The sequence below is a fragment of the Lissotriton helveticus genome, chromosome 12 (assembly GCF_964261635.1).
Source record: "Lissotriton helveticus chromosome 12, aLisHel1.1, whole genome shotgun sequence".
NCBI classification, from domain to species: domain Eukaryota; kingdom Metazoa; phylum Chordata; class Amphibia; order Caudata; family Salamandridae; genus Lissotriton; species Lissotriton helveticus.
This window is the reverse complement of record NC_136073.1, coordinates 818,088,361-818,114,736: the sequence shown is the minus strand read 5'-3', so window position 1 is coordinate 818,114,736 and position 26,376 is coordinate 818,088,361. Positions and strand designations below refer to the sequence as shown.

At 46.5% G+C, this 26,376-nt stretch overlaps 1 protein-coding gene across 3 annotated transcripts in view; it reads right to left on the bottom strand.

Annotated features, from left to right (window-relative positions):
* Positions 1 to 26,376, bottom strand: part of SHC1 (SHC adaptor protein 1) — a 135,747-nt gene that overhangs the window by 82,304 nt on the left and 27,067 nt on the right. For 2 of the 3 annotated variants that reach the window (XM_078671071.1, XM_078671072.1), the window contains exon 2: positions 21,696 to 21,772. The exons of the other annotated variant lie outside the window; for it this stretch is intronic. In XM_078671071.1, coding sequence (XP_078527197.1) covers positions 21,696 to 21,707 — 12 coding nt within the window. In that variant the 5' untranslated portion in view covers positions 21,708 to 21,772. The remainder of the gene's footprint in view (positions 1 to 21,695; positions 21,773 to 26,376) is intronic. 3 annotated transcript variants of the gene reach the window in all.

The following is a 26,376-nucleotide window of genomic DNA, read 5'->3' as shown; positions in this document are numbered from 1 at the left end:
TCACCACCCCATACCACCCCCAAGGTAAAGGCCTGGTTGAGCGATTCAACCGGACCCTCAAGGGAATGATCATGGGTCTCGAAGAGCCCCTGAGGCGCATGTGGGACGTCCTCCTTCCCTGTCTCCTGTTCGCGTACCGAGAAGTCCCCCAGAAATCCTTGGGGTTTAGCCCCTTCGAGCTGCTCTATGGGCACCCCGTCCGGGGGCCCCTCAGTCTAGTCAAAGAAAGTTGGGAAACAGTGGCCCCAGAGCCCCCTCCAGATGTGTTTCGATACATCCTGGCCCTCCAAAATCAGACTCGGAAATTCCGAGAACTGGCCGAGGCAAACCTCGAGGCCAGTCAGGAAGAGATGAAACGCTGGTATGACCAGAATGCCACTCTGGTCGAGTTTCAGCCCGGACAGCAGGTCTGGGTGATGGCCCCAGTGGAACCTTGTGCCCTGCAAGACAAGTGGACAGGGCCCTTCAAGGTGGTGGAGCGCAAGAGCCAGGTGACATACCTCCTAGATGTGCAGTCCCCCAGGAACCCCTTGAGGGTCCTTCATGTGAACCGCCTCAAACCCCACTTCGTGCTGTCCGAGTTGAGTTTGCTCCTCGCCACCGACGACGGAGCAGAAGAGGACACGGAGCCTCTACCCAATCTCCTGTGTCCGAAAGAAAAAGATGGCTCCGTAGAGGGAGTGAGTCTCTCCTCCTCCCTCACCCCCGAGCAGCGCGAGGACTGTCGCCAGTTACTGGGACAGTTCTCTGACCTTTTCTCCCTCATCCCCGGCGTCACCAGCTGGTGCGTCCACGACGTGGACACCGGGGACAGCCCTCCGGTACGGCACAGAGCCTACCGAGTCCCTGACAGAGTCCGGGCCTGCATCAAGGCTGAAGTCTCCAAGATGCTAGCCCTGGGAGTGGTCGAAGCCTCCGACAGCCCATGGGCCAGCCCCGTGGTCCTGGTTCCGAAGGCGGCCGCCCCCGGCGCTGTTCCCGAGCTGAGGTTCTGTGTGGACTACCGTGGGCTCAACGCAGTCACCAGAACCGACGCCCACCTCATTCCACGAGCAGACAAGCTCATTGACCGCCTTGGGTCTGCTCGCTATCTCAGCACTTTCGACTTGACCAGCAGATACTGGCAGATTGCACTCACCGAGGGGGCCAGAGAGAGAGATCCGCCTTCTCCACCCCGGATGGTCACTACCACTTCCGGGTGATGCCATTTGGGATGAAAAATGCCCCCGCCACCTTCCAGAGGCTGGTTAACCAGGTACTGGCTGGGTTGGAGGAATTCAAAGCAGCATATCTCGTTGATATAGCGGTGTTCAGTTCCCACTGGTCCGAGCACCTCCAGCACCTCTGGGAGGTGTTGATGGCCCTGCGAAGGGCGGGCCTCACAATTAAAGCAAGCAAATGCCAAATCGGACAAGGGTCCGTGGTCTACCTGGGGCACCAGGCCGGAAGCGGCCTAGTAGCTCCCCTCCAGCCCAAGATCGATGCAATCGTGGCCTGGGAGGCCCCCACGACCCAGGCGGAAGTGCGGGCATTCCTAGGGCTCACAGGGTACTACCGAAGATTCATAAAAGGGTACGGCAGCATCGTAGTCCCCCTCACGGAGTTGACCTCCAAAAACCAGCCGAAGAAAGTCAGCTGGACCCCCGCCTGCCAAGAGGCGTTCGAAGCATTGAAAGATGCCATGTGCACTGCTCCTGTACTCCAGGCCCCAGACTACTCCCGAGAGTTCGTGGTCCAAACGGACACGTCCGAACATGGCATCGGAGCGGTCCTGTCCCAGATGAACGAAAAAGGCCTAGACCAGCCAGTGGCATTTATTAGCCGGAGGTTACTCCCTCGATAACAAAGGTGGAGCACCATCGAGCGGGAGGCCTTCGCAGTGGTCTGGGCCCTGAAGAAGCTGAGGCCCTACCTGTTCGGTAATCACTTCCGGGTCCAAACCGACCACCGACCCCTCCGGTGGCTAATGCAAATGAGAGGAGAAAACCCCAAACTGTTGCGATGGTCCATCTCCCTCCAGGGGATGGATTTCATTGTCAAGCACCGGCCTGGTGTTGACCACGCCAACACCGATGGCCTGTCCCGATTCTTTCGCCTCAGTGAAGAGTACCCCCAAGGGGATGGGTAGTTCTCTCTGCCTTGAAGCTGGGGGGGGGGGAACCCGTTTTGGACCTGGCCTCGTGGCGTGGTTCCCCCCCGTTCCTCAGCACCCTGTTAGCCTAGCCCTGCACCCAGAAGCCCCTGGTCGTCCTGCTCCCTGTACGTCCAAACTCCCTGCACGACCCCGCCAGCCGACGACCAGCCCCGCACGTCCCTGGCCTCCTTCCCGGCTCCGAGCACCCAGAACTTGCATCACCCCACAGGGCCCCCGGCAGCCATTTTTCCTTCCCGGGGTCCCTGACTCCCTGGGCCTAGCATGACCCCGGCCCCAGCGAAACTTAGACTCCAAGGCGCGCCAGTCCCGGCAGGGGGGTAAAGGGCTCCCTGAGTGAGACAGGACAGGGAGTTTCGATTGCACCTTCGGCCTCCCCTGAAAGACTGGTTTCTCTCACCTCTGGCCTCCCCTGTCGGCCGGTTTCGATCGCACCTCTGGCCTCCCCGAGAGCTGACTCCAGACGCTGCTGGGCGTCTGGGAATTCCCGGACGCATCTTCAAAAGGATCAAAGGGCCAACCGACGGACCTCTCCAACGACCAGCCCCCAAGGCCTGAGACCTCCGCCTGCGAGGGTCCGGACATCAAAGGGCCGCTGGACTATATCAAGGCCCGCCCAACAACTAGCGGGCAGTTGTATCCTGGACAAGAAAGCCCTGTTGATCTGATCGCGGCTGAACCTTGGGGAGAACTGAACCTCTGAACCCTTCGAGCCCTGCTGACGCTGTCCCGGCTCCTTCTCGTAACACAGAACTGGAACATCGGAGCCCTGCTGACCTCGTCGCGGCTCAAGGAGAACTCTGGTCCGGCTGGACCATCGACGCTACCAACACGACCTGAGTCGACTCGAAGTGAGTGAAGCAGCCAGTACGACTATCATCTTCCGTACCCCCCGGCTCGAGGATTGAGAGCTGTGCGCAGGGTACGCTTCGTACTAGCCTAAAAACTGAGACTGTCCCGCTTCCCTCTTCCCGAATTCCTGAGACATTACGATCCCTCGATCGCTTGTAAATAAGAGTGCGGATTCCTTTTTACTGTTCATAAAGAACTTGTTACTGAAAACCTACGGTGTGGCGTCCGTTCGTAAGTGTGGTGTGAACTCAGTGTGTACGATCCTAGACCCGACGTCCTCCCCGGCGAGGACTTCACGTTAAGACTCGGCATTACTTGTGGGAGAGGTGGGTCCCGGGGTGGTCGGGTGAGCATAACCTGGCCCTCTGAGATCGCCCTTCTAACATCATCTGAGAACAGGAGCTCTACAGGAGCATGAGCATCCAAGAGCAGGATTTCCGCATGGCATCTGAGAACAGGAGCTCTCCAGGAGCAAGAGAATCGCTCAGTGGAGCTCTTTCCAGGAGCCTGAGCACCTGACAGCAGGATCTCTCCAGTAGCAACAGCATCTCTGAAAGCATGTTCACCCCAGGGGCAACAGCGTCTCAGAGAGCAGGATCTTTCCATGAGCAACAGCCTCTCTCTGAGTAGTATCACTGCAGGAGCAAGAGTATCAGAAAGGAGCGTATCTACTAAACTTACAGCATCTCTGCAGGCGACTGAGAGCATCATCTTTCCAGGAACATGAGCACCTCTGAGGGCATTTGCTCTCCAGAAGCAATAGCATCCCTGGTGGTAAGAGATCTGCAGGAGCATCCCAGAGAAACATCTCTAAGACATTTGCAGCATACCTTCAGGAGCAACAGTATCTCTGAGAGCAACATCTCTCTGGGAAAAAGAGAATCCAAGAGCAACTCCTCTCTGGGACTTACAGCATCTCAGAGAGCACCATCTCCATAGGATCAAGAGCATCTCAGACAGCACCATCTCCCTAGGATCAAGATCATCTCAGACAGCACCATCTCCCTAGGATCAAGAGTATCTGTGACAGTAGCATCTCAGGAGCACCACAATCTCTCCGAAGCAAGAGCATCTCTGCAAGAGCATATCAGTAGGGACAATTTCCCCAAGACCAACAGCATCTTTGTAGGGATCATCTTCTCATGATTAATAGCATATCTGGAGTGATAATCCCACAAGAGCATCTCTGTATGGATAATCCCTCTAGGAGCATCTCTGCTGAGATCATCTCTCCAGGAGCAACAGCACTTCTGAGAGAAGCGTTTGCCCAGGAGCAAGGGCAACTCACAGAACAACATCTCTCCAGGAGAAAGTAAATCTCAGACAGAAGTTTCTCTCAGAGAGCAGTGTATCTCCGGGGATAACAGGGGAAAAGTCGCACAGGATAGCAGCATCTCTCCAGGAGCAGAGCAATCACAGAGAGCAATATCCACCCGAGATCAAGAACATCTATGACAGCAACATCTCTCCAGCAGTAACAGCTATCACAGAGCAGCATAGAGCCCAGTTCAATGGTATATCTGAAAAACAATTTCCACTAGAGAATCTCTATGGTGCACCATCTCCCATAGCAACAGCAGCATCCAAAAGGTTGGCCTCTCCAAGAGTAAAAGTATCTACGAGTAGAACAACCCACCATAGTTGCACGGCATTTGCGGAACACAAAAAAAAGTGATGGATGCGATGCCTGAATTCATCTCAGCCACTAGTAACTACTCAGGGACCAAAGGACGAGGTTACTCACTGGTGAAGCTGCTTGGGTTCCCATTCAAACGGGACCTGGACTGGCAGTCCGGGCTGTAAAGTTCCCGTTGGATCAAGTATGAAATGCATATTGCTGGTTCCCGTCTTAGAGGGAAACTTGGATTAAAAATGTGACTTAGAGTAATTACCAGTGGCTGAAATTAACTGAAGCATTCCACTGGTGACTTGTAGTAGCTCACACACAAGCAAGCTAAGACGATAACAGCATCAAGGCATGGAGCAACAGGCAAGTATTTCTATCAACATCTTTATGAGAAACAAAAACCTCTGTGAGAAGATCACCTTCTGTAGTAGCAAGATCACTTGAGAGCAGCATTTCCACAATAAGAACAGAATCTTAGGATTACATATTCCCCTCAGGGGGTACAATCTTCTTACACTAGAATCTACCCTGTGTGCAAGAAGATCGCTTCGTGAATATCTGCGGCAGAAGAAGCAGATTACTGCGAGATTCAGCAGTTCACGACCAACGGCTTCATGAGGACCTCTAAATAGCGCTTTTCATGAGGATCAAGTCTCCATCTCACCTCGATCTAGGAGCACTGCACCCCCAAGTACGCACATCATGCAGAGAAAGGAAAGAATAGTCCTCTGCACTAATGAGTGCATCTCTCCAGTGAGAATAGACAATATTGTCACAGGGCGAGGTCCACCGCCACTCCAGTAGGAAGCTCACGATCCTTAGCAGTAACACTAGCAGATTTCCAGCAGGGGCAGCATCTCTAAAATAAGAGCAACAGTAACTCATTTGGAGGAGCGGCTGCACAATCTCAGCAGCAGCATTTAAGACATCTCTCCACTATAGGCAACTCATCAGAAGTTAAGAGACTCCTTACTTTAGGAAAAACTCGAAGCATGGAGAATGTATTCAACACTTCAATCACTAATGGTTGCTCCACACTGAAACTTAGATTAAAGTCCCAATGGGGGCGTTAAACGTATTCATGGATAATATACAACGAAGAACAAGTTGCTTCAACCTGCCTTTTTTCACCAACCTTTTCCTCGTAGATTCCAGACTTGCAAGCTGGGATACCATAGCTCCCATCCGCCGATTAGGAAAAATCCTCACATTACACTGAGGCTAGAAGTCTAACTACTGGATAGGTCCTCAGTGTAGTGCTGTCTAGCAGTCTCTTGGAAACCACAAGCATCCAGGCAGAAGATACTGATGAGAAATTCTGGGATGGGATTACGGAAGTTCAACTAAAATTTGGGGCATCTTGAATGCACTCTAAAGAATATGAAGATAAACTTTCTTCTATGATAAAACGAAGTGTTATCCATTACAACATTTGTGGTCCCTGGAACCCAAAGTGTTCGATCTAGAAACACTTCCTAGCTGTTCACTAGTACCTTCCCATCACTTTACTAAGATAATATATAGGGATGACTTATATACTTTATAGGGACTTTGCTCTGAACATTCAGTACTCAGTCGGCTTGCTTGCAGCTCAGGGCTGGTGTATGGTCTTTTTAATATACCTGTGCATGAATAATAACGAATAGTGCATTACCGTACGGAAAAATGTGTGATAAGTTAAGTTACAAAAGTGACTCCCGTGTGGTAGCAGAATATTGTTAGAAAAATATTATCTGACAGAAATATTGTGCCCTAAATATAGTTGCCTCTATTAAGTTAATAATAGAAACCCTCCACCTAAACGATTACCATTTTTGTAAATTAAATTTATAACGTGATATTTCTCTTGCACAAAGTTTTAGGTCGAGCCTAGAGCAGCGCATGCGCTGCTTGCTCGACTTTTAGTAAGTGGGATTTCAAAGTGCTACCCACCGCTGGCCTAAAGCTTGCATTCACGAGAGCGTGAACGTGCACAGCTGCCAGCTTTCAACATGATTACTTTAACTTTTGGTGCTGCTGCGCGCGCACTACTCGCATGTTTGCCGGCGCGCGCATGCAATCCCCCACTCCTCCCACTTGTTTACATCTTGCGACCCCTAGCAGTTTCCGGTCCTCGTTTGTTTTTTTAATGTTTGTTATGCTTCACTTTATAAGGGGCCCACGTTATGGTCTTTGGACAGAACTTACTTTGTCTCTCCAATGTATTCTCCCTCCTACCTCCTTTACTCCACCCCCTTTCTCCTTTACGCTCCATTTAGCCATCCTCTTTGCTCTTTAATTGTTTTTCCTGTTGAGACCTAGCTGTTTGGCTGATGCCCGGTAGAGCTACCCAATAGCTAGAGAGGAGATGGGCTGTGGACTTCCCCCTCGGCTGTCACCTACCCAGCCGGACTTTGGGCAGACTCTCCTTCCTCTCTCCATCCGATCTACTTCCTTCCCCTTTACCCCACCCCTTAACCTTCTAAGCTCCATTTATTTTGTCTTCTATTTTCTTGAAATGTTTTTCTAGTAACTGATGTAACGTGTAACTGATGTAATTTTGTAATTTCTGTGGAACCTTATGTAAAGCGCTCGGATACCTCCGGGTCTAGCCAGCGCTATATAAAACTCTCCAAAAAAAAAAAAATATATATATATATATATATATATATATATATATATATATATATATACATATATATATACACACACTAAGATAATGCTGAGGCCACACAGCCTTTGTAGCCGTATTGTTAAATTTACGAAGAAAGGCTTTGTCTTAAAATAACTTTTATACATACATTCTGTAGCATTTCCCAGGTCTAAAAATCTAGTCTTTTTTGGAGGAGAGTTGTTAACGTATGCTTCCTGTTACATCTGCAGTCCGGTCCACGAACCGAGAAGTCGGAGGCAAAATATTATAGTACAGTAAGTCTCTGTTATTTATATTCGATCCAAAAATACATGCGTTCCCGCGACAATCGGCCTTTACATACGCAGGCCTCCCCACTAGCTTCAGCCCCGTGACCTTATGCTGCAGTAATGCATCAGGCTTTGCCCTTCGATGCCCACTGAACCAAATCTGAATTTTAAACTGCATCGGAGGCCAGCGAGAGAGGAATGCAGCCCCCTATAGCCGTACAGACCGGGAAACATCCTTTACAACGCAACTTTTACCACGCAGTGCCTTTACGACGCAACTTTTACAACGCAAACCATTACAGCGCATTGCGCTGGGGGGCGCTCTAGGATAGGGAATAAGTTTAATTTACTGTCCAACACCTTCCCTAGTGTCCACGAGGACTGGAGTTGGAATAGTAAATTAAACTATTCACTATCCAGCACCCCAAAGCGCTATGCGTTGTAAAGGTATGCGATGTAAAAACCGCGTTGTAAAGGCATGCGATGTAAAAGTATGCGTTGTAATGTCATACATCCATACAGACCGCTGGGTGCAAGGCATTCTGAGTCAGGCAGAGGGGTGGAAAACACTATACGTTCTGTTAGAAACCACCCTATTGGCCATTGTGTGTCTTCCTGAGAGAGGCATTCTATTTAAAGACCTTTCTACGTAGTTATTATTTTGCAAACGTGATGCATATTAAAATCTGCCCACGCACAGACAAAGCACTTTTAAACACATTTTGCATGTGTGACTTTTACTTTTCCCATTACGCATTCAACTGTTTAAAGTGCTGCCTTCTGAAATAAAGGATTGATGTGGGGGCACTTCCGGACGAATCCGAGCAGGTGTAGCCACAAGTCATGCACATCCCAATATCCTCTGCAAAGCCAAACAGCATAAAAATCGTTTCTTAGATCGTCTAACTACGCGATCCAGTGGGGAGAGGAGAGGGGAGGGGAGGGGAATAACCAGGTGGTCCAGGGACTCAGGTTTTAGACCCTAGAGATGACCTTTCTCTGTGTGCTTGGTAGACTGAAAATTTGTAAACCACATGGGTAAACGTGTCTCCCGGCCCACAAGGACATCTTGAAATTAAGCTGAAGAGGGATGACTTGATCGAGAAGGTCAAATCCAGTCTGTGATACGTCATGGTTGCATGCAGAAATTTCTGCATATTCGGCTCCCAAGTAAAACAAGCATTGGCAGAGCCAATAGGTCTCCCCTTTCGGACCTTATAAGTGTTTAGTCATTCTACACTTGATGTTGCACCAAGGATATTTTGCTGGATAACTAAACACTTATAAGGTCCCAAAGGCGAGACCTATTGGCTATGCCAATGCTTGTTTTTAAACGATATTTCAACATTCGCCTCTGCAGGACATTTACATTAAAACCTGCTCACAAAATATGGATAAAAATAGTCCTAGAACAGAGATACAATCTCGACTTAAACCAATACTATTTCTGTTGCCTAGTACTCGCTTAATACAAGAAGGACCGCCATCGTATAAAAACTAGATGCACACAGACTTGAGGGTAGTGTTTGGGCAAGACAAAAATAAATCAAATGGAACTTGGGTGCAGAAAAAAGTTAAAAGTACCAGATCTGCGACTTGTGTAACTTGAGCTGGATTAGTAGCATGCCTTGTGTTATCTGCCCGTCTTACATTATAGGAATCCATAAGACATTCAGTACAATCTTTATTTTTATCTGAATACAGGCTAATTACAGTAGTTTTATAAATGTTATGCTATCCAGAATCAGCAAACATTGGTTGTTGCTTATATAATTATTTGAAATCCTTTTTTTCATTTTAAATAGCCTTTTGTTATAACAGTATCCAGGCCTCCGCCAATGGCTTCTATAACTAAATAGATTAAAAAGCCAATATATTAGAACATACAAGTAGCCACAGCCGGGAAGGGGGGGGGGGTGCTAAATACATAGAGCCTCCTGACAGGCCGAAGGCGTTGAAATGCCCTGAGCTAGGGACTTCAATCAGACAGTGCCAGACAAGGGGCCGAAGACGGCCATGCTAGGGGCCACCCAAGGCCATGGAACCAGGTGTAAACGCAAGTGACATCTGACTAGGTAGTACTGCTAAATGAACAATGATGTATGCAAGGGGCCTTATTTAGAAATTAATCTTTTCTATAGTAGGGAACCCTCGTGGTCTGCCACACTTACAAGTCGTGGACGTCACAGGAGCACCTTGGAGTACTCCATGTTGTTTTTTCTAGTTTACAAATCAATACCCCATTACCTACCAGCTGTTGAATTATCACTTCTCATCCGACTTGGATGGCTGTACCTACAAACATATTCTATGCGCCTTCTCTTATGAACGATATATCTCTTACCTGCACTCGCGCGTCTGACCTCTCCCAAAGGCACCTTGCATGTGACTGCTTGAGACATCCAGTATTCAGTGAGAGGAGTGACGTGGAATTTCATATTGTGCCAACAGAACTGCAGGGTGTGGCAGGTAAACACCTGGCAAGGAGGCACTCTTATCTTTGTATATAGCATTTGAAGGTTGCTGTAAACCATTTCCCCAGATTTATTGGGTGAAGAAAAAAAAACTGCATTCCAAATTCAGAGCGGAATATTGGCATTTCGTTTTAATACCCCAGAATAATGACAAATGAAAGTTAACCAGGTGAGATAACCAATCAGAATGTTGATGGTTTAAACCACTAATCCTCCAATGGAGGAGGCATAAGACTCCAGATCTATAATGAATTGGATGAAACAAGACCATGAGACATTTTCACGAGGAATGTAAACAGTACAAGAAGATGTGCGAGTCAGAAGTATTAAAGAAATCTGACATCACAATAACATATTCACAGAAAGATTAGGAAATTGATGGAGCAGACTCCAACACATGTGGAAGAGACTCAACTGAAAGAGGCCCGATGCGACGCAGCAGTACAGAGGAAGACAGTGGTGAAGCTGGAGACCACATGCTAACCATCTTAGCCTGTAGAAGGGCTAACTGTGTGTGGGTGAAAATCCTCTGGCCTAAATAACCCGGCCTGCCTGGAGTGGGCAGAGTGCTCACTAAGTTGTCTTTAATGAGCAGTTCCTGCCCACCATTTCAGTGTCTGACCTCTCTCTTTCTAAGTGGGGTCAACAGAGAAGAGTAAAGATTGACCAGACTGTTCTACCCACCTCTTGCTCGCCAGGCAGGGCTACTGGGGATGGCGGTCCACTTTCCTTCTATCACAGACATTAATGATGTACAGTCATGGAAAAGATTGGCAGGAAGGATGCCAGAGTGGGATCCTGGCTGTGGGGTATTAGCGAAAACAGAGAACAAGGGAACCCTGCTCACTACGGAGCCAGGGTGATTTAACAATACAAGAAAACAAAGGTTCCTGTGGAATGGTATACATATATATATAGATATTTGTAATGCGCAATCACGATAAACAGGGATAGAGTGATGTCAGAAAGAAAAGACCAAAAACACAAAGGATTTCATAGAATATGTATGTATTACTCAAATAATATACAAAAAGATAAACAAGTGTCCCAAGTGCTACAAGAACCTAAAGGGTATGTGACATAGTGTGACAATATTTTCAAGGATTCTTTCTACAGAAAACGACTATTTTTGAATTTGTAAAAAAATATATATGCCGCTACTTTATACAATATTAAGTGTTGAATCAGTGGTTCGCTTTCATCATTATAGTTGACTGCGTTTCGACCCTTTCTAGAGTATAGGGTACTATCAGGACATATGTAATAGGCACATCTGATTTTATAATCACTCAGCTGAGTGAAGTGTGCCAACTGTGGTTAGTGGTGAAAGAAAGATACTCACAGGGAGACCCAGCCAGGTTTGCTGGTGAGCATGTGGGCTGGAGATCAAAGGGATGATGTGGTGCTGATGCGGAGGATGAAACTCATTCCGCCATTATAATGAGCCCCATGGTCTTTAAGTAGGTACTGTGCTATTCACACTGCAAAATAAATTGCAGAAGATGCCCCAAACCAATGTTCAGAGTGTCCTAAGGTCGTATCCATAAAAATATCTCTCAGTAGTTCCTACAAGAACTTTACTGGCTTCTTATATCCAGTGGCTCTGACTTCAAGGGACAGCATCCATTAACAAAGACCCAAGACGGGGCTCACATCCAAGCAAATTTCAAAGTGAAAACTCTGTTCTAGCCCATCACCCTGGCTGGTCATCCCCATTATAAGAAAAGCATCAATGAAACCTTCTCCTACCTACAAGAGCAAAACTACAGCATTTCCCCTGGGCCAAGATGAGAAACATCCAGGACCACTCAAAACTCCAGAAAGAAGCTAATATCGGGCGCTCTTCTAGCAAATGACATACCCGACTCCACTCCATTTAGAGCTCTAGGAGGGTAAAAACATGCCTATCATCAGAATAGTAGACACGTTTCCCTCTCCAGAGCATTAGAAGCCTATCTGGAGATTTTCAGAAGACATGCTGGTAATATCCCACACCTCATTTACATATTTTTAAAAATCAAATTGTCTCCTGTAACATTTTACCAGCAATGGAGAACTGCTATAATGACAGTCGGAAACAATTTGTCCATCAATTTTCTCCCCAAATCTTTAGCAGTTTAAAATACTGCATTACTGGCTTCAATGTATGGCGAAAACAGACTTGCCATTTCTAGAATACCTGCAGCAGCTTTCACATAGGGCCACAGAAGGAAGTTTAAATAGTAGACCAGCCCTAATGCCTAGCTTCAACGGACTGCGTTCAACAAGGATCGGCGTTCAGATCACTGAAAGTGTCCCTAGGAGATGGCCACTTCTGGAGATCTCACAGTTCCCTACAGAATAACATCTCCCTTCTTAGATCCCTATATATAAGGCTGACCAGATGAACTGTTAGTGAGAACATTTCAACAATCTTTTTAGACCTTTACTCTACATAGTTTTTGTATTTTCTAGTTGCTAATTTTTAACTCATTTCATGAAACCCTTGTTCGGCACTGTAAGATCTTTGAGTATTATTTAGAACAGGCTAAAACGACGAGTCACTCAAGAGCAACTGGTAGCTCTCCAGCTCCTTACAAGTCGCTCTCCTGTGTGCAGCTCAACCAACCAATTTAGAAGCTTTTGTTTGGTTAAATTAATTAATGTAGGTCAAATTTACAAAACTTATATCGGAGTTGAAAATGCGTGCATCCTCAGAACTTATAAGCTGATGTTTGGAGAATAATGGCTGAATTTCCAAAATACAGTTAAAGCGGATATTGGAGTGAAAAATAATACAGTGTTGCAGAGATTTATTAATATGATTACTTGGTGCCAAGGGCAGTGTCGCTATGGCTTTTATTTATTACCCCTGGAGAGGTATTCCATATGGACAAGGCTTGTTTTTTTTACATCACTGTAGGCAACCACTCTTGATGACCGGAGATGATCACTGCTTGTATTTTGCATTTGGTGGCTGCTAATGTAATCTTGTCTGATGTAGTCACTATTACAACACTAATATTAGTAGCTTGGGGTGATTTTCATTCAACTTAGGTAGCTCCTACCACAGAACAGATTAGACTCCGTATTTAGAATTTGGATGGAAATGAAAAATCTGTAGATTTCATCACAAAATTGTAAATACAAAAGTACATTCCACAGATGGAATTTCCTCTACCAAAGCTACAATATTGTATACAATTCCGCAGTGAATTCTACTCCATATTTAAACTTTTCCTCCACAAACTGGAGGATTTTGTTTAACTTTATTGTCGCTCAGCATTTACGTCGGCCATTAGAAACGTTTCGACAGTGATAAAGTTCCAAATGTTTTGCAGTTTTATAAAGCGCTTACTCGACCCGTGGGTATTGGAGCGCTTTACATGAGCACCAGTTACATTCTGAAATGTGCACCGAAGGCCTTTCTCTGGATAGATCTGTGGAGATGTGCTCTAGGTGAGGGGGTGCTACCTCTCCCTGCCGCGTTTCCACCCTCTCTGGAAGGATGGGGCCCCATGCTCAGCCACACTAACTCCAGGGTTGGTGCTTTATGAGTTTGCACCCAGGGCGCCTCCCTGAAGAGGCTGCTTCAGGACACCAGCAGGGACACGGGCTCTGCTCCTCTTCCCGCCCGTCCTGTCACGTCGAGTCTCTCACCCCACCCCTCCGTCCCAGGGCGGCTTCCTTCCTCCCCTCTCTCTGCCAGGGATCCCTCTCTCTCTATCCTTACTCCAGTCCCCGGTCTCTGTTTCTGTCTCCATTGCTTCTCTGTTAAACTCCTTCTTTTCTGTTTGTCCCACGCCTGTCTGCTCGAGGTCTCCCTCCTCCTACGCAGCTGCCTCCACTTCCTTCCTCCCCTCCCTCCCTCTGTTTAGGGGGCCCTCCCACCTCTCTAGGCGCCCTTTCTTCCACTCCCTCTCTCTCTAGGGTTCTCTTCCTCCTCGCCCTGTTTCTCTGTCCGCCTCTCTCGCTCCAGGGCCTCCTCTCCTTCCTTCCCTCCCTCCCTCCCTTCCTCCCTCCCTCCACCCCATGCCCTTTTGAACTGATGTTCTATTTATTGACTGGCGGGGGTCCCCGGGGGCCGCGCTTCCTACAGAGATGGCTCGGAGCACTCTGGAGCAGGATGAGCGGGGCCGAGGCAGACCGCGCGCAGGAAGCAGCAGCAGGCCGCGTGGACATGGAAAGTGCGTGTGCGCGCCCAGCCGCCCACACATGCACACGAACACGCCACACACGCGGGGGGGGGGGGGGGGGGGGGGGGGCTCGCGGCTGCCTCGAGCGCCCACTCACCCCCCCCCCCCCCCCAAGACAGAAGGGGGGGGGGGGCTGCACAAAACACACTGTGCCCCTAATCCCCCCGTTACAGGTGAAACACCAAGAACGCCCAGTCAACAGTAAGGTGACGTGAGTGGACACGGCCAAAACTGAACAGAGACAATAGTATTATTTTAATCTACCTACACTGTCCTGGGGGTCCCACCCACAAAGGAGGCAAGCACCTTACACGTTGTTTGCACTGTAAAATGGCCGGCGTAGCACCGGATTCTCATTTGCTGGTCAATCACTTTGTGGCACCTTAATTCCACAAGGAAATTTGGAAATAGCTCCATGAATGTGGTAAAATTCTGTGTTTCTAGGAAGTGCTTTGTTGCATAATTTTCCTCGCTTTTACAGTAAAGTACTTACTACTTGTTTAATGACCCCAGCTCTAAGAAAACAATAACCATGTCACGGCAGCAGTAAATGATCTAGCTCCTTCTAGAACCAAAAAGCAAGGAAAGCGCCAACTTATAAATGGTTGGTTCAATGGGCACCCAGCCAGATAACTCTTTCTGTTCACCAATAGGAACAGTGCTGGACTGTTCCCACTGGCGCACTGTCAAGGCTGATTTGCATGTGGCTGGGTCCAAACCGAGGAGTCATGGTGTGTATAATAACAGTGGACTGGTAGATGGCCTGAGTAATTACTAGCAGCCAAGAGTAGTAATTCAAGCATTCCAGCCATCACTTTTTATTAAACTTCAGTTAGACGCCCTACGTGGGACGGGTATATCCAGACGCGGGTCCCGTGCACACTGTCACTTGAAGCAAGCTGTACCTGCTGATGAGCCCCAATGAGGCCAAAACCGGTTCCAGTTTGCTTGTGTTCTGGTTCAGGGAGGACCTAGTTTGGCAGTTCGAGCTGGACTGTTCACATTGGAGCAGGGCAAAGCAATAGTTGAAAATGGCGGAGTCCAAACCGAGGTGGCTAGAGAAGGCCAGCATACTTCGAAGATGCGGAAACCACACATTTGTACATAAAAAGACAGTCATAGGGACAACAGGGGCTCTATGTTACAGGATCATGCCAGGGCACCACTCAAGGGTAAAATAAGGGGAGATGTGTGCCACTCTCCTCCACTGGCATAGATATCAGAAATAGAGGACCATGAGAACCGGAACCGCAGGGTGAAAGTAGCTGCATATGAAGGACATGAGCAAGAAAATAATATAAAGAGAAAGCATAATCTCCTATCTTCAACACCTTCACACACAAGTTAGGGAGGGCCTAGAACATGGTCTCCACTAAGTAGCTCTCCAGCTACCTGTGCGTAGCTCCTTTATGTGTAGCCCAACCTAGTGAATGAAAAGATTTTGTTTAATTGAATTAGGTATGTTTTTAAAATTGAAACGGATATATTTAAAAATAAAATGTGTGTTTTCAGAATTTATAAGCCGTTTCCAGAAAAATATATACATTTAATCTGATATTTAAACGATAATTCATGCTGTTTTGGGGGATCTCTATGTTCTTTCTATGCGATAGGGGCATTGTGTATACATATCATTGCTTTGACATGAAGAGGCAGTCAGAATTTTAAGTGATGACGTTTTTGTTACAATAATAGCTTGTAATCCTGCATGCAAAGGGGACTAATGGAACCTTGTTTGAAGTGGTTACTAATGTAAAACTCAGAATGTGCGTTAGTAGCTCAGGGTGTTTTTTATTTTAAATTATTTTTAACAGAAGTATTTCTTGCTACAGAACAAGTTGGAGATCCCTGGCCTTGAGGTGACAAAGGAGTGAGTAGGAGCATCCTCCTCACCCGATGTGTGCTCGAGAGAGAAGATTGCTCTTTGGGGGACTGATCACAAGCTACTCCCTCGTGGTTTTCACCTTCACCCAAAGTCTCCTTCGGAGCAATCTCTCCACTACGCATCCATACAAGCACCCTTTACTCACTCAACAACAAGCCATTTTTCAACAGCTTTCTCACTTATCATGTGATCTGAAGCCATTTTCTCACAAGGTTCAGTATAGGAACCCATTCCGTATCCTGTGTTTCTACAGGGGACCCTTCCTGGCTGATGGTCTGGCAAGTACTGGCGGCCCAAGGTCTGAATGCAGCCCCATCACCCCTACTCCAGGATCTGCAGAATAACGCGGTATTCATAGAGGGTACAAGAGAATCTCTGAAGCTAAGGGCTGTAGGCTGCTAGAGAATCTTCAGAAATGTCTGCACGAGTAGCTTAGAGCATTTTTTTGCCAGTTTTTCCTTTCATTACCAGATTTTTGGCCTTCCCCCTATGTATTCCTCAGAGAAAGGGCAGGGTAGCATTCCCAATGTGTACCACAGAAGCTATTAAGGCAGCTCCAGCGCATGGATATTTGGAGCCTCAGACAAAAAAAAAAAATCCCAGTTTGCCATTTAGGTGCTCCACACTTTAAGAGAGATGGCAATTTTGGATGTCATTGGCCATCCAGGCTCTAGTAATCTCCTTTGCCTTCTTGCAAGGATTGGGGAGATTTCGGTTGATTGGCAGTCTGTCCTCGTCGGTGGCATGGTCTTGTTACTCCAAGGTATGCCACAGTACCATCCTGAGTGAAATCGACACAGTCCCTTGCTGCCCACCCAAGCAGGTTCTATATTAGTTTTACTTTGTAGCCCTTGATCTTCAGCTACCTGAGACCCAAACTCCAGGATACCTATCCATACAGGTACCGGTTTTGGAGACGTCTCGCAAGTTTTCAGAGTTTGGTGGGCCTAAAGAAGATATGTACACGTGATGAGTTCCAACCAACATTCCCATGTTAGTAACATATCCTTAAAAGGTATATAGAGGCGAGTCCAACTACCTTTTCAGGATCCTGTAGCCATCTTCTAAAATAGTATTATTACTCTATTATGATGTTGTGCCATGCTAAACATTTTATTTTCAAAACCCGAATCTCCCCATTTTAGATAGGACTACTTTGCAGCCCGCTTCAGGTAGCCTGTCCAGATCAACCAGTGGAAAATACAAAGGAAACTACATCTTTTATACATAGTGCCTGTCACTGAGTCAATAGGGTGTTCTAACTACATGCTCATCCAATCCTTGGCCTCTCTGAGACCTCTTGGTCTCAGAGCAATAGTGTCATGTGCCAACTGTAATTAATAACTAGTCAATGTTGAGGTCTCGACATCGCCAAAAGAAAAGAAAATTCAGCAGTTGTAAATACACACACATGTACGCGCAAGTGGGTGGAGAAGTGGAAGAAACCAAAAGTAATACATGCTAGAGGACAGAGTATAAATTACAGTGATGGGGAAATTAAGTATCATATATTGTATTGTAATTGCATTTATATACCGCTTACTACCCCTGACGAGGCGGCAAATCGCTTTTTCGGCGAAGAGGATTAGTGTTGAATTAGTATAGAGAAACATGCAACTACATTTTAAGTGGTGGATAGGTTAGTCAGTTATTTGGAATGATAGCAGAAGGATAGAGGAGGAAAAAGGTTTGTATTTATTTAGCGCTTGTTACCCCTGATGGGGTGTTGAAGCACACTATTCAGGAAGCCCATAAAGGATAAGGGGTGAATTAGTATGGTGAAATATGAAAGTAATCTTAGTGGTGGATATTAGTCAGTTATTTGGAGTGAGGAGGATAGGGGAGGGATAAAAGGGGAAGAAAGGTTTGCATTCATATAGCACTTGTTACCCCTGATGGGGTGTTGAAGCACGCCACTACGGAACCCATAAATGATTAGTGCCGAATTAGTATAGTTGAATATGAAACTTGAGAAGTGAACATGTTAGTCTGTTAATTTTGATTGAAAAGGACAGTGGAGGGATAAATAGGTGAAGGATTTTATTTTTGTTTTGTTTTTAGGTCTTAGCAGTAGGGTGTTGATATAGGATCTTCAGAATAAGAAATGAGTGAAGAAAAAGGCAGTGGCTAATGGGGAGAGAGAGGGAGATTACAGATAAGGGTGATGTGAAGGGAAGAAAGGCAGTTCCTGATAATCGGATATTTAGTAAAACTCAGTGCTATCATGAGTTAGTAAAATCAACAGGTCTGGCTTACTAAACCAATCTGTCTTGTTCGTAATTGTGTGATATTGCTGTGTGCACTAACAGATAACACATTTGTTCGCATCTGCATACTGGGTAGATAACGTGGTGTGTCAAGCAAAAGATTGGAGTTCAGATGTTTTAGGCCATGCTTGTAATTAGATAGGTCACACCTCTTGTAAAAGATTTCTAGTTACATTTCTTTGGCCAGACATTTAAGGGGAATCTCCACCCCACCTCTACCCCAATTCTTTTAATTCCCCTTAAAGCGCTGTACACAGGTCCAAGCATACAGAGGAATCAGTGCTACTGCTAATGCTGTGCTGTGACAATATCTAGTCAGCACAGCAAAAGGGGGGAGACAAGCTCTGTTTCAATGCCCCCAGGCTCAAAAAAACCTTTGTACAAGGCAATCAAGTATGGTCTAATTGGGCCCTAAAAGTTGTCCATATTCTCATTTCTACCGGTCGCGGCAGGGTTTTTCTGGTGCATCATTGCTCCGACATACAACACAGCGCTTTCAGAGTACTGGACATCAGATTGTACTGCAGTAGAGTTTTGGTCATCCATTCAGGCACCCTGGGCCTTGAATCGTGGTAGGAGAGTCACTAAGTCTTCATCTTATCTGGCCAGGTTCTTCTTGACCCCACAGGCCTCTTCTAAAGTTGAACCAAGTGGAAGGTCTGGTGTTCATGAGTCCTAATCCAGCCACTACGGCTACAATGTGCTGCACCACAGCCCTCCTGGCTGTTGATGCTGGGTTCAAGCCAAAGGCTAACAGTTACTGTACCTCAGTACCTGCTGGTGGAGATCAAAGCAGCGGGTCACCAAGGATGACCCATACTCCTGTAGAACAGGTAGCCTGGTAGGAGCTATAGTTCAACATCACACCAAGCACAGATATGTTCTCTATCCACAACAATAGTTGGGGTGTGGTTGGGGAGGGTGGGCTGTGAGTCTGTTGGTCCTAACCAGGGCTGCCCAGCTACTCCTAGTCATCTTAGCGAGCCTGGTCAGTGCTCACTCTGGTGCTGCTGGCCAATTCACTGTCCAGCTCTGTGTTCTCAAGCGGTCTAGTAGGCTAAACCTTGGCTGATTAAGGTTCTTTCTGCTGGAGGCACACTACCTGTCTCTAGCCAAACACTTTGGGGAGAAAACCCGGGTCTTTTGGGACCAATCTAACATTTACAAAATTAAGTTAGAAAGGGGAGAAAAAAACGAAGAAAAAAAACCGAATGCATATTAGATTCACACTTTCGCTCAAACAATCTGTAAAAGAACTGAAATATAATCTTGAATGAAAAGCTTATTCATCATCACCTGGGGCTCCCCGCCCATCAGAGCACCCACTCAGAATAGATTTGCAGTCCGTCGGCTATCAAGCTTTTTGTACACAATCCTGTAAGATCTCAGTTGGAGGTAAATAGAGGGCCATGATCTACGCTTCCATTGCGGTCTACGCAGGTATTCCGGGAGTTGCTCATTAATGTACTTATTCAAGGAACAGATCCAGATTTGAAATTTCAGGCAACTTCACCAGTGAACTTCAGAAGCCCAAGTACCAGAACGGCAAGCTCAAGATCTCGGTTGACCAATGAAATACTATTTCATCCCGGCCTTGGACGTTACCAAAACATGCATGATCTACAACAGCCACAAGTTATTTCATCCTTAAGGTTATTATTTACATCCTCCCTGTACTGTGCGTCATTGGTTTATGTTAAGCGTGCGCTTAAAAAGAAACCTATATACATTTAGCTTCTGAGGTATTGGAGTCTTTTCAAAGACAAACTCGGGGAATATTGGGTTAGCAAAAAAAAAAAAAAAAGGTGTCCCAGCCTAAAGTCATTCTTTAAAGAAAGAACTACTTTTAAAAGCACAGAGTTACAGGTAGGGCTGAAGAGAAGTCAGCCTCACAGACAGAGGAAGCGTTGCAGTGTGGAAACCATAATACGGCAGGCACATACCTCTTATGCAGCAATCTCAATCATACACTAAACATTCCCAGCACACCATCTAGGTAAAAGGAAGGGGTAGCTTTGAAAGAATATGTGCTTTACATGGGGTGGGGGCAGGAGGCGGCAGCAGAAAAACTCTACATCCTTTGGTGCAGATCTTCGTGGTCGTTGCAAATATTCCATCAGACAATTTCCTCCATAACCAAGTGAGAGATTATTCTTTTATAGAGAATCTTGCGAACTGAGTTACTATAAAGCACAATTTTTACACAGAGCATTGAAAGAAACAAGGATGCACAGCGTAAAATGTTGCTTTGAAGTCCTCTCTCACCCCCTCCTGAAGCACATAAGTTTCATGGAAGACCTGGAGGATTTGGGGTGATGAAGTCTCGGGTTTGGAGCATTCCATACCACCGAGTGCATAAAATGCCCTCCACCAGGAAAGGTTTTGCTGCCAATGGTGCAATGCCACAAACACCATTTCCAGCACAAGACTATTCCAGACATACAACACCACTATGGACAAGCAGTAGTGCCAACATCATTATATATTTAGCGTGATGCATTTCACACAAGTCTGCAATCCAAAATGTTCTTTGGATGGGCAAACCTTGGCTGCAAAGGTAGCAAGCCCACACCTCCTGTACCCAGTCACAGATGTTCTTCACCCACTCAGAATGCCCAAGAGATAGATGGAAGGCATGGAGAAGCCATCACCATCAGATCAGCAGTTAGATGCATCCCTCTGTGGTCTGTTCAACAGAAGGTGTGAAAGTGCTCTCTGCGTGTACGGATGTATGCATGCACACTTCTGTGCACTTAACACATATCACCCATTAGTGCAAAGACCAACTTCAACCAGGTTGGAACTTAGAACTCCCAGGGGGCAACATATTCCGACAGCAGCAGCATTCCCCTAATATTTAACAAAAATAAGTTTCTTGGTAATTACAATCCTTCATTCGTTCAATCCCAATCGTCAATTATTATTTTATTTTGAGTCAGTTTACTACATACACTTTGCAACAAAAAAAGGGTCTGAAGTCAATCCCAAATTTCAGTGCCTTTTTGGCTGCATCCATTTAATTTCAGGGTGCCAATTGGTATGCATGCAACCAGCCTCAACTTCATAGACAACAGGGATTTCTAAGCCAATACTTGTGCAAAATACAGTGAGCAGAAAAGCCTTACTTCAACAATGCTCACTAGACCAGGAAGTAGAAATAAAGTGTGAAAATTGTCTCATGGAGACCCTTTGTTCAGCAGATGAGACCGATGAATGGAAGCCATCTTGAGAAGCTGACATTTTGCGGTACTTTGCTGCAGTCACTGGAACGGTCCCCTCCATCTCAATCACCGTCCCATCACCACCACCACCAAACCCACCTCCACCACATGCCTAGATTGTGTAAAGGTGAGGTGCCTTACCATGTACTCCATTCCTTGGGGGTCAACGGGCTGCGCAGAGAGCCTGAAGCGCTAAGACGCTCTTCACCAAGACAGACCTGAATTTCAGTGACAAACAGGGAGTGTTAAAGCTGAATGTCAGGCTGTGAGGGGGGGGGGCTTGCTTCATGTAAGGGGCAAAGTCACAGAATAAAAATAATAGTCCATTGGCGAGTACAACAAAAGGTGCAGAGCGCAAGAACCAAAACCCACTATGGAGATTAAACATTAATCACAGAATTGCTTTTCGGGTGCAAACAAATAATAAATAAATAAAAACACAATTGGCAGAATTCTGACAAATAATAATCTCGCCCTGATCATAATTTTCTCTTGGTATCACCATTATGATTGAAACAAATAATTGCCTATGCTGGCGCCCGTAGTACTGAAGCCATTGTTTGAAGGGGCATAACTCATTTTGTGACTGCATAAGGGAGTCAGGGAGAGATGTCACAGAGTGAGGAGGCATTAGGGGCCAGGGCACGGAGCTGGCACAGAAGAGGAGAACGAGCAGCGGGCACCTCTGTGAACGCTTCTGGGCAATACTTATGCTATGGTTTCAACCTTATTGAATCACACTGCTATTCTTACCCCCGGAGAGTTCCAACGCGCTGTAATGTAGCTCTACCAATGGTTTCCTTCCTTAATTGGTTGCAGTTAAATGTTGCATCTCTCAGCTGAATTGGAAATCCTGCTTTTGACCCACCAGAAAAAAACGTGAGTCAAGAAGTTTTGTATTCCTTTGGTATGTGGAGATTTTGTTGGAAATCAGTGGAGATAAAACTTGGGTGTGTGGAGGGTGCAAACAAGTCGGTTTTGAATGGACTATGGCCTGCGCGCTCGATTATCAGGCACTTAAATTCAAGGGGCGTGTTATTTCCGAGCAGCACGCTTCCTGCTCCCCAGTTGGAATGTGCCTCCCCCGTGTTATGGCCCCAGCATCGTGAGGTTGAGACGTGACCTCACGCAGGGGAGTCATCGCTCCGTAATCAGCGCGCGGGGGCCTAGAGGCGCGCGCGGGCGTGACGTCTGCCGTGTCTGGCGGAAGTGGAGGGCATTGCGGACATTCAATGCGAGTGGAAAGAAAAGAAACCTACCGCTATAGACGAGGCCCAGTCATTTCCCTGGAGATTATAGGGGTTCCGTGGAGCTACCAAGTCAGCTAATCACTCACGAGGAAAGGTGCCCCAGGCCCACCCTCAGGTCCCATTTATTTATCTCCTGCAGATAAGGGCAGCAGGCATATTTGCTCTGCGCATTTCCGGCCTCGGCTTAACAAATAACGCGTCGTGATCCCCGACTTTGCTCTCGTTTTCTCAGTAATGGTACACCCCCACACTTTTGTTCCAAGTTTTTTTTTGATTTTATTAACTTTTATTGTTTTTCTGCTTTCACGAGAGGGCTATACTCTGCATGCAACTCACCTTTTGGACTATAGCACTGCCCCCCATGCTTTTACCAGATTTTAACCTTGATCACTCTCGGGAGTCTATGCAACTCAGACCCACGCTCCAGGGTTACTCCTGTGCTTCGGGTCACCCAACGTAAAACGGCGATACTTTACTCCTGCGCATCCTGACACTTCACTCATGCTCATTTGTGACCTTGCCACACAGTCTCATTAGGACACCTCACTTCCGGGCCACTGACCAACCAATCTCATCATGGCCCCCCTCCCCCCTACTTCTGGTTAGAGTCTGGTCCTCTGCCCATCTAATCTCATATTGTGACCCTTTACTCCTGGTCCTCTGTCCAGCCACTCATATTGAGAACGCTTACGCCTGCTTCTCTGTCCAACCAGTCTTATATTACGACCCCTTATTCTTAGTTCTCTGTCCAAGCAATCTCATATTGTGAATATTTACTCTTGCTTCTCTGTTCAACCAATTACATATTATGACCTCTTACTCCAGGTTATCTGTACAACCAATCTCATATTGTGAATTTTAGGCCTGTGCCTCTATCCACTTTGCCTCATACCAGGACCTCTTAAAGCTGTGCCTCTATCTGTCCAGCCTCAGTGTGAACCCTTACTCCCAGGCCACTTTCCAACAAGTAGCACTCCTAAATTGTGGTCTCCTTCTGCAGGGTCACATGCGACTTCGAACCATGGGCTTCCTTACACCCAGCCTCATATCATTTCCCAAGCCCTAGAAGTACTTGAGAGAGACAGGTAGCCTCCTGAACATGTTTGCATTGTAACACGTCAGATTATCCTCTACATGCCCCCTTCCTTCTGTAAGCATTGGTCCATGCTCGAATGTCTCCTCATAGAACTTCTGGTTAAACATACATCAATTAAATAAACAGATTCTGAACTCTTTCCAATCTACCTTCGCATTCTAAAGATGTGGCTTCTAAAACTTGACAAATGCCCACATGAGCTGGATAACTCCAAATATTTCAAAACGTGGTCCATTAATCTAGATGGGGGTATCCTTAACAAATCCTGATGCTGCCCCATTGTCCAGGAACTGGCCATCGACTTAGATGGGGGTTCAAGAACGGGACAATACACCAGAAGAGACCTACAGAGCCGAATACAGTAGTCCGTAAGAAGTGGTGGCTAACGCTGAATGAGAGTTTCAATCTAGAACTATAGCCAATACTGTACATTGGCTATCCAGAACTAATCAATCATTGTGTGTCCCTACAACTGAACCATATTCTAGACGAGGGCTCCAGAACTGGACAACACATCAGATGTGGCTTCCAGAACTCGAAAACACGCAAGATGACACTCACAGAACTGGAGAATATATGTCCTCCAGACAGAATGCTAAAAATATGGATTCCATACCTGAACACAATAAGAGACAATATTCTAGCTATGGCATCTAGAGCTTGTTAATATAATAGGCATGGCACTCAGAACTAGACAATACACCATATGCGGCCTCCCGAACTAGACACAAAAATGCACATTTGGCTTGAGGAAAGAAACACAGCATTCTAGATATGGCCTTCAGAACCACATCCATTACACTCAATATTGACTTAAGAAATAGACACAATATGCATCATGTGGCCCTCAGAACTGGGTGTCATACAAACTACCACTGCAGAAAGAAAAGGACAAAAATTCCGAATGCGGCCTCTAGAAATGGACAATGCTTACATACAACCACCAGAAGTAGAACATTTTTTCAGATTAGGCCTCCTGACTTCAAAATGCTGGACGTAACAGTTGAAATGCCTCCCCCAGAGTACTTCAATTATGCTTTTTTTCTGGAATGCCTCGTTCTCTTCACTCCAACTTCACATATCCTCCCCCAGGAGCCACTTCTCAGTTTTGTAATTTTGAAGGTTTACGGTATGGTAACACCAAAAAATTATGCTTTTTTCTGGAATGCCTCGTTCTCTTCACTCCAACTTCCCCTATCCTCCCCCAGAAGCCACTTCTCAGTTTTGTAATTCTCTGGGTAGCTTTTGATACCTCACCAACTTGTAAGACTCCTCAGAATTTCGGTACACTATGTACAGGAAAAAGCAACTGGTTGAATTGATGTCTTGGAGTCCATACCAGTACTGAGAACCAGATAAATACTTGATTTAACAAGACCTGGCATTCTCTTCACCTTTAATGGTACCTGTACTAAAGGGATGCATTCATGGGCTCTGAAAGTGGCTGGACCAGTGCCTCTTAACCTGTGGTCTGGAGACCCCTGGAGGTCCACAATGCTTCATATTGGGGTCCGTAACTTCTAGAAAATTAAATAACATTAACAGGTTAATGACGTTTTACAAACGTGAATGGATTTAAAAATAAAATGGAAGCTAAAAATGAAGTTTGTATTGACAGACTGATTAGTGAGAGCTGTTCAAGAGCATCAAACAGAAAGAATATAGTAGGGATGATGGATGGCCTCAGTTGAACTTAGAAAAGCGCACACCTTCCAATTAAAATTAGGATTTATATGGGTTTGTGAATTAATAAATAAAACGTCATAATTTGTTGATTTTATTTTTAGGAATGCTGGTTTCTGAATTTTTGAGTATTGTTTTATGGTTTAAATCAACTAAACTGGGGGGCGCTAGAGGGCGCACTGCGGAATGGCTGGCTAGTGTGTCAGCTCCGCCGGACGGTCGCGCGCTTAGCGGCCTTTGACCCCTTAGATCCACACCAAATGCAGTAACTAGCGGTGCATTGGTCATCGGAAATCACGGCCGATATTGTCCTGCATGCAGAAGACGCCGACGAGGCTAAATAAGGTTGTTCCAGCCTGGGAGACGGAGATCGCGAGGCGGCGCATCAAAATGGCCGCTCATGGAGATCGGCGACTCAGCGCTGGAGGGGCGACCAGGCGGCGCGGGGCCGGGTGCTGACTCAGCACAATTACAGTTGCAGCTAAGTTCCTCCAAGTAAGACAATGCGGTGGGACAACACAGCGCAGTGCGGTAATTAGCGGCGAATTGCTGTGCGTTTCACGAGAGCGAAAATGGCGGCGCCAGTGGAACGCATAGGTCCGGTAGCGGTGATCAACTGAGCCGAGCGCCGGATATGGTGCAGACCCCCGTAGTTGTTTGGCGGGTTAGTGGAGCACTGAAGATTGGAGATTGTGTGGGGCTCCCCGCCCTCGCTGCTGACTGTGCTGCGCGGCTTTCCAACCAACCACACACCGAGGGCTGAGGCGGCGGCGAGGTGGGAGAGGCGACCCGC